Source organism: Triticum aestivum, chromosome 3D (assembly GCF_018294505.1).
Source record: "Triticum aestivum cultivar Chinese Spring chromosome 3D, IWGSC CS RefSeq v2.1, whole genome shotgun sequence".
Lineage (NCBI taxonomy): Eukaryota > Viridiplantae > Streptophyta > Magnoliopsida > Poales > Poaceae > Triticum > Triticum aestivum.
The window spans coordinates 432231495-432239713 of record NC_057802.1 but is presented as its reverse complement, the minus strand read 5'-3'; the positions used below and the strand labels follow the sequence as shown (position 1 = coordinate 432239713).

At 50.3% G+C, this 8219-nt stretch overlaps 1 protein-coding gene across 1 annotated transcript; it reads left to right on the top strand.

Moving 5' to 3' along the window:
• The first annotated feature begins 5481 nt into the window (after positions 1-5481).
• On the top strand, positions 5482-7935 carry LOC123079402 (probable indole-3-acetic acid-amido synthetase GH3.1). Its single transcript, XM_044502172.1, has 3 exons — positions 5482-5903; positions 6032-6930; positions 7042-7935. The coding sequence occupies exons 1-3, from the start codon at positions 5569-5571 to the stop codon at positions 7650-7652; spliced, it is 1845 nt and encodes a 614-aa protein (XP_044358107.1). The 5' UTR covers positions 5482-5568; the 3' UTR covers positions 7653-7935.
• The last annotated feature ends 284 nt before the right edge of the window (positions 7936-8219 follow it).

The following is an 8219-nucleotide window of genomic DNA, read 5'->3' as shown; positions in this document are numbered from 1 at the left end:
GCCGTTGTGCCAGGCGCACGCACGCAACCGCGGAGGTCTCTCTCGCAGTGGCATCACTTCAACGAGCTCCATGAGTAGCTCTGGCCGACCACGAAGAAGCTCCACGAGGCAGAGTTCGCGCACCACGCCACGAAGGAGGGGGTGCGGCCAGCGAAAGCTCGCCTACACCCCCTACCGCTTGGCGTGCGTGTACTTCCTTCACGTGAAGCCGCGAGCCACCGCCGGCCCTCCATCGGGCTAGGTTTTTATGTTTAGTTTGTCTGTGTGTGTGATGAACTCCTGCGTATTCCAGACTGATCTTATGTAGCGGGAACCTATTTAAGTTTAAGGTTTTCAATTTGTGGTATCTGTTCTGCGCCGGGATGAACTGCCCACAAAATCCTTTTAAGGTGAACTGCAAAACAATTTGGGTGTTGCTAGGTCTCAGTCGACTGAGACTTGATTAAGTCTCAGTCAAGTGATATAGTATGTAAGAAGAAAAAGAAAAACTAAAAATATTTTTTTACGAATCTCCATGCAAAATCAAAGAAAGATAGCATCGACTGAGACATAACAAAGTCTCAGTCGACCGAGACTTAGCAAAACTGAAACAATTTTGTTGGTAGGGAATTTAGCACATGTGCTAAAGTTGCTATTAGGGATGTTCTTTGGACCGCCGCGGGTGTTCTGGTTTAGCCAGGATCAGCTACTCTTGAGGGTTCGTTTAGTCGACTGAGACTTAACAAAACTGAAACAATTTTATGGGTAGGGAATTTAGCACATGTGCTAAAGTTGCTATTAGGGATGCTCTTTGGACCGCCGCGGGTGTTCTGGTTTAGCCAGGATCAGCTACTCCTGGGAGTTCTATCAGATGTGCGGCTGTGGAACGGTGACATCGATGAACCGATGATCCATCAGTTTTGCAGGTTCAGAAAGACCTCAATAAAGACGGTGGCTCCTGCCAGGGAGTGTTTGCTAGCTAGCTGGTGCCTTCAATAATGGGTCCAAATCCATCTCGTGTTTGCTCTCAATTATAGGGCGCAAAAAGAATATGCAATGATTCGCGCCGTTGTAATTTTAGACCCTATTACCATCGATATATGCACTCTACGAGTGAATATGCGTGAATGTCCCCTGGCCCTGATCTCATGATTGCAGACACGCACCACACTAGCTACTCCTACTTAGCTAGTCCCTGCACTTCTATATGCTACTTCATCCATTTTTATTTACTCTGCATATTAGATTTGACCGAAGCCAAACTTTGTAAAGTTTGATCAAGTTTATAAAAAAATATAAATATTTAACATAAAAAAGAAAGATGATGTAAAAGTATATTTAATAATGAATTTAATGATATTGATTTGTTATTTTTTATGTTAATATTTTTTTTATAAATACAAAGATGGACTTTGACCAAAGCTAATACGCGGACTAAATAAAAGCAGAGGCAGTACTACCACCCAGTCTCCCTCGTGTGTAAATACAAGGGTTGTACTTGAACTCACCACGTATGCGTCTAAGATAAAGCTGGATTGATCGGCCTAAGTTATCATGACAAGTACGCGGTGATAGCAGCTCCATTAGCCTTTAAAGATTATGTCCAATCACCAACTTCATCGACCATTTGTAGGGAATTGTACTCGTATCCATAAGGCAAACTAACTGAAGATCTTTTATGGGTACCCAACCTTGCTTGCCCATCGTTCAGCATTGCAAAACCCAGAAGCTACGTGCATGCCGCTAGCCACGGAGAGCCGGGGACGGATGAGAATCACATACGATAATTCGTGCTTCGACGGGACACCTTTGGGTGGTTTGTTTTGCCCTTGCCGTTCTTCTCTGGCTCTTTCTCCATTCAGGCCCAACACAAAAGATAAGGTCCGGCTGCAGGACAACCACCCCGACCCCCGGATGGCAAGTTAAACGCCTATCTGTACCCCGATGACGTGCTGAGCAGAGGCACATGAGGTGCCTGCATCGAAGCAGCAACGCAACGCAACGCGTGGCGACATGGTACTGTACTACAGTAGTACTGTCTAACCGCCAGCTTTATGCTTGGTTGCTTCATCAGCAGAGAAAGCTAGCCGGTCGATGGACAGAGAGCAGGCTAGCTAGCCAGAGTCGGCACTCAAATGCGGCCTGGGCTATATCTATCTATCTAACCAATTTATGGCGCGGCCGGGACTTGGTCAGGTGCGGTTACGCGTAGTTTTCAAGCGCTCCATGGTTTGGACAGCCGCATGTTCCGCTGACCTACGAGTGATTGGTTTGTCGTCCGATCGATCGGTCTCTGGCTAGCTGGTCGCACGTACTTACATCTGAGCTCGAACTGATCGCTTCTGATCAGTACGTACGTACGATCGGACCATGCATATGCGTGCATGCATGTGTTCATATTAGCATGGAGCTGGAATCACTGCAGAGGTAGACACTGTCGCCTTGTGCTAATTACCGTTAAGAAATGCAGTGGTGTGATGACTGGCGACATGCATGCCGGCCGCGCCGGAGTCCGAAACAACAGTATCCGTGTTCTTGGTTTGTGTTGCGGGTCGGTTGGCCATTTGATCCCGCTGTCTCTGGGCATATCTTTGGACAGGGATGTGGCTGGCAGCTTCGCAGATCCTCCGAATGATCACGCTCGCTCCGTTGGCCTCGCCGATCAGTAAACAACAGGTGGCGGAGCGTGGACTAACACACATCACATGGCATTCAGCGCTCGCGATCTACGGGAATCGCTTCGAGCCGTGCGCGCGCGGCCAGGTCGTCGGAGGCGGGGGGCGATCGTACGTCGCCGGGAAGCGATGCAGCTGCCGGCCTTTCCAGCGGCACGTACGCCATGAGAAGCAACTCGCGCACGCGCCGTGTCGGCCGGGAGCGCCGATCGAGTCGCCTTTTGCGTGCTCCCGCGCGCGCGTCCGTGGCGGGGCGAGGGTACGATCGGCTCTTGATTCGTGCTTCCCTCCCTGGGCTCACAAGTAGAATACGCTGTTTCTTGGGCGAAGGGAGGGGTGCCGATCCCGACGCCGTGCCAAGTGGTGCCGAATCCGAATAGAAAAACCGTGGCAACTTTTTGTTACCGCCGGGGGAAGCAAGAACGCAAGATCCAGCTTTACACGGACTACTTTGCTTGGGTGAATGAAATGCTCAACGATCTCGTGTTTTTTTCGTAGTGTGCACACGATCGGATACGTGCGTCGTGGGAGCATAATTGGCTGCGGATTGTCGCCAGCGATTCAGCCAAGAGCTAGCCTACACGGATAATTATGTTTGGATCTCAGGCTAGGATACTGATGAAAAAACTAAAGCAAGCTACGTCGCCTCTGATTTGACACAGGCGACCAGCGCTTCAACTCATTCTTGACTAATTAAGTGCATTACCTTGGGTGATCCATGTTGACTCTAGGGAGCACATGATCCTGCGTGTCAAAAATGGATTTTGCAAATGTCAAAAAATAATAATTTGTGGGATAATATCATTTTTTTAAGATGTGTTCATTGTCACACACCCAAATGGTACATGCAAATTTTCAGGAAAAAAAAACAAGTCAAACGCCAAATGTTACCTCCAATGTTTCACTAAATTTTGTTTTTTTCACCGACAAAACACTGCCATTCCACATGACATGAAAATTATCAAGCACACTTGCTACACAACTATGAAGATCTACAAAAAAAATCAGAATTTTTAAAGTTTATTTACTATTTATTTTGATTTTACTGTTTATTAGGGAGCATATGCTCGCCGAAGCCAAAATCAGCGTCCGCCTGCCCAATATGAGCTAATTTGGATTAGCTAGCTTTTTTCAAAAAGAGGGGAGTACCCTCGGCCTTTGCGTATCGAGTGATGCGAACGTGCATATATTATTAGTTATCAATAATATCGAACAAATTGGCTTACAAAGTTTAGAAAAAATGTGACCATCCTTATAGGACATGCCTCGCGACAGCATCCCCATATCGTACCACCAAATCTACGCCATTGTATTACCAGACAAAGGACAGAAAGCTCCAAGACAATACCTTCAAGAAGGAATTGCCGATCGTGCGCCGATGTTGGCTGGTCCAAACAGATGTCAGACCAATCACCCCCAAAGCAGTCGAACCAACACCTTCAATACAAGGTAATGATGCATGGAAGTGGACGCTAGCTGATCAAGACATAAGGCAAGACCTTGAGTTTTCACTTGAAGGAAAATGCATCCATGATGTCTGCCGCCATGGTCACAGTCATCATTTTACCCGCCTGTTCACACAGAACTAGCCGGCCAAAGGAGAAATTACCAAAAAAAAAGGAACCATCACGTCGCTTCCGATCACCGCCACACCGCCTCGTTGATGGTTGTCGAGCGCGTCACGACCGCGCCTAGTAGCCATCGCTGCCAGATGAGCCACCTTGGCGACATTCGTCAATAGCAGTGGGTAAAGGAGGGTTGCGCGTCGCACAACCACCCAATGGGACCGCGCCAATGCCCAGTGCATCGCGCCAGATCTGTCTGATCAGGCAAGCCTCGCTAAGAAAGATAAGTTGTGAATCCAAACGTAGCATTTGAGAGTTCAGTCTCACATCACATGCCACATTCCGCATGCATGTGGATATACTCCAAAGCTATATGCTCCGAGTCAATTGTAGAATTGTACCACTCGGATCGGCTCCCTCCGTTTCTAAATATAAATCTTTTAATAGATTTTAATATGAACTACATACAGATGTATATAGATGTATTTTAGAGCGTAGATTCACTCATTTTGTTTTATATGTAGATCATATTAAAATCTCTAAAAAGACTTATATTTAGGAAGGGGGAGTACTGTATTATACTTTGAGCTATCCTCAACTAATTAAAGTAGGCACGGAAATAAAGCAGACTAATGGCCAATCTAATCATATGAATAAAAATGGTGGAAACGTGCAGAGTCTGGTAGAGATCCATCGTAAGTGCATGCAGCATATAATTAGGCGAACAGCTCAAATTATCACCCATATGGCCATTTTATACATTTGCACATATGATTTGAGCACGAGAATGGCCTAAAAATCATGATAGAAGATTGTAGGACATGTTAGGATAATACACATTTGCAGTATTTTATGCACAACTACCATCATACGTGCACCAAGAACACATGCAAGCGGACTGGCATTTATTTCCCGGGTCCAGCTAACAGCTCAGTCTAGAAATTTGGTCTCTGCAAGACAGGTTAAAAACAACACAAATGTCAGACCTGGCTAGAAGAAGACAAAAAAAAAAGCAGCTAGCCAGAGGCTTTACGGATGGCTAAGCTGGCCATCAGCAGGCCAAACTTTTCAAAAAAAATCGCAGGCAAATGATCATTAGAAACAATTTTTACAGTATATGTGTAATGTTAGTAGTAGGCCCAGATGGCATAGACACATGGACACAATTGACAACCCATGAGTAAGGCACTCCCCATTACCACCCATCCGCTCTCTATATAACCCGTTCCACTCGTACTTCTCGCTCACACAAACCAGCGAGCTGATAGTACTACGGCATCCTGACGAACCTGGGCTCAGAAATCCTCTTCAGCAGAGAGTCACACAAGGCCCCTTCACAGTGCGGTGCCATGCCGGAAGCACCGAGTGCCCAGCCAGCTCCCGCCTCCGGCTACGCCCCCGGGGCGCACCGCGAGGCGCTCGACTTCATCGAGCACGTCACGGCGAACGCCGGGAAGGTGCAGCAGCGCGTACTCGCCGAGATCCTTGCGCAGAACGAGACGGCCGAGTACCTGCGCCGGTACGGCGTCTCCTCCAGCAGCAGCCCCCTCGATCCCGTAGACGCCTTCCGCCGCTGCGTCCCGCTCGTGACCTACGAGGACCTCCAGCCTGACATACTCCGCATCGCCAACGGTGACTCCTCGCCGATCCTCTCCGGCAAGCCCATCTCCGAGTTCCTCACAAGGTATGCATGACAAGTACACATGGACTCATGTGGATATGCTGGCTGTTCTAGGCTTCTAGCTAGTGTGAGAGAAATCTACCGGCATGCACTAACGCGCCTCGCGCAATGGTTTGTTTTATGTGCACCAGCTCCGGCACTTCCGGAGGGGAAAGGAAGCTCATGCCGACCATCGCCGACGAGCTTGACAGGAGGTCGCTGCTGTACAGTCTACTGATGCCGGTGATGAGCCAGTCGCTGCCCGGGCTGGACAAAGGCAAGGCGATGTACCTGCTCTTCGTGAAGGCCGAGTCGCGGACGCCAGGAGGGCTGGCCGCGCGGCCGGTGTTGACAAGTTACTACCGGAGCCGGCAGTTCCTCGACAGGCCGCACGACCCGTACACGGCGTACACGAGCCCCAACGAGGCCATCTTGTGCGTGGACTCCTACCAGAGCATGTACGCCCAGCTGCTCTGCGGCCTCGTGCACCGCACCGACGTGCTGCGCGTGGGCGCGGTGTTCGCGTCGGGCTTCCTCCGCGCAATACGCTTCCTTGAGAAGCACTGGCCTCGCCTGTGCCACGACATCCGCACCGGCGAGCTCGACCCGGAGATCACCGACCGCTCGGTGCGCGACGCCGTCGGGAGGTTGCTCCACGCCAACCCAGCCCTCGCCAGCGAGATCGAGGCCGAGTGTTCGAAGCCGTCGTGGGAGGGCATCATCCGACGCCTGTGGCCCCGCACCAAGTACATCGACGTGATCGTGACCGGCGCCATGTCGCAGTACATCCCGACGCTCGAGTTCTACGGCGGTGGCCTGCCGCTCATCTGCACCATGTACGCTTCTTCGGAGTGTTACTTCGGCCTGAACCTCAACCCCATGTGCAAGCCCGGCGAGGTCGCGTACACCCTCATCCCCACCATGTGCCACTTCGAGTTCCTCCCCGTCCATTGCAGCAACGCCAATGCCGAGCCGAGCCACCGCGACCTCGTCGATCTGGTCGACGTGAAGCTCGGTCACGATTACGAACTCGTGGTAACCACCTTCTCAGGTAAGGCTCCATCGCAGCTTCAACACATTCTCTAACTGCCTAACGTTGCCTCGATGATCTTATGCCTTTTTAGCAAGGCTAACATTGTCCATGTGTATGTGATCTTCACAGGTTTGTGCCGGTATCGTGTGGGCGACGTACTGAGGGTAGCAGGGTTCAAGAACGAGGCGCCGATGTTCAGCTTCGTGCGACGGCGGAACGTGGCGCTGAGCATCGACTCGGACAAGACGGACGAGACGGAGCTGCACACGGCGGTGAGCAGCGCGGTGCAGCACCTGGCGCCGTTCGGCGCATCGCTGGTGGAGTACACCAGCTACGCCGATACCGCCGCCATCCCAGGCCACTACGTGCTGTTCTGGGAGCTGCGCGAGGGCAGCACGGCGGTGCCGGCGTCCGTGTTCGAGGAGTGCTGCCTGTCCGTGGAGGAGGCCCTGAACAGCGTGTACCGGCAGTGCCGCGCCTGCGACAGGTCCATCGGCCCCCTCGAGATCCGCGTCGTGTCCGAGGGCACCTTCGAGAAGCTCATGGACTACGCGCTCAGCCAGGGCGCGTCCATCAACCAGTACAAGGCGCCGCGCTGCGTGCGCCCCGGGCCGGTCGTCGAGCTCCTGGACGCGAGGGTGCAGGCCAGCTACTTCAGCCCCAAGTGCCCAAAATGGAGCCCCGGGAACAAGCAATGGAACACCTCCTCCAAGGAGCTGCTGAGCATCGGAGACGCCTAGCTTGCTTGCTAGCTAGCTAGCCAGCTCATGGGTTGGAGGAGGATGACTATGCATGACGTGCATCATGATCGATGCGTTTCTGTAGGGGCTACGATATCTCGTACTATTTCAACTTCTGGGGCAGTGAGGAATAGTTATCAAAATTATGACTTAGTTAGCTAGGGTTCCTACGTATGTCTGCTATTATTTTTGTAATCTTCTCTCTTTGGGCCGCATTTTATGTAGAACTACCTGTCAATTACGTTTATTAAACCACCACGTACCGCAAGCTGCATTCCAAATATAGTTTATCCCAATGTTGTATGGACTTCTAGTCTCTATGAGAAAGGACCCAATTATCTACACAATGCATATGCTAGAGCTAGCAAAGAATGGAAGAAAAACTTTTTTTTAACTCAGAAGAAAAACTGTTAGATTATTCAGGACACAGGATCACATGCATGGTTCTAGTATCTTATATATCATATTCGTAGATCACAAAATTTAATGCCTTCAGTTCAAGCTTTTGAATCAAGTAACTGTTGTCTGCATCTATCATATCAGAACCGATTTATTAGTTGAGTTACA

Bases quoted from the DNA above. Each gene is read 5' to 3' on its own strand.
- LOC123079402 (XM_044502172.1), top strand. From the start codon at position 5,569: ATGCCGGAAGCACCGAGTGCCCAGCCAGCTCCCGCCTCCGGCTACGCC. The intron at 5,904-6,031 runs GTATGCATGACA...TATGTGCACCAG, and splicing joins ATCTCCGAGTTCCTCACAAG to CTCCGGCACTTCCGGAGGGG. The intron at 6,931-7,041 runs GTAAGGCTCCAT...TGATCTTCACAG, and splicing joins CGTGGTAACCACCTTCTCAG to GTTTGTGCCGGTATCGTGTG.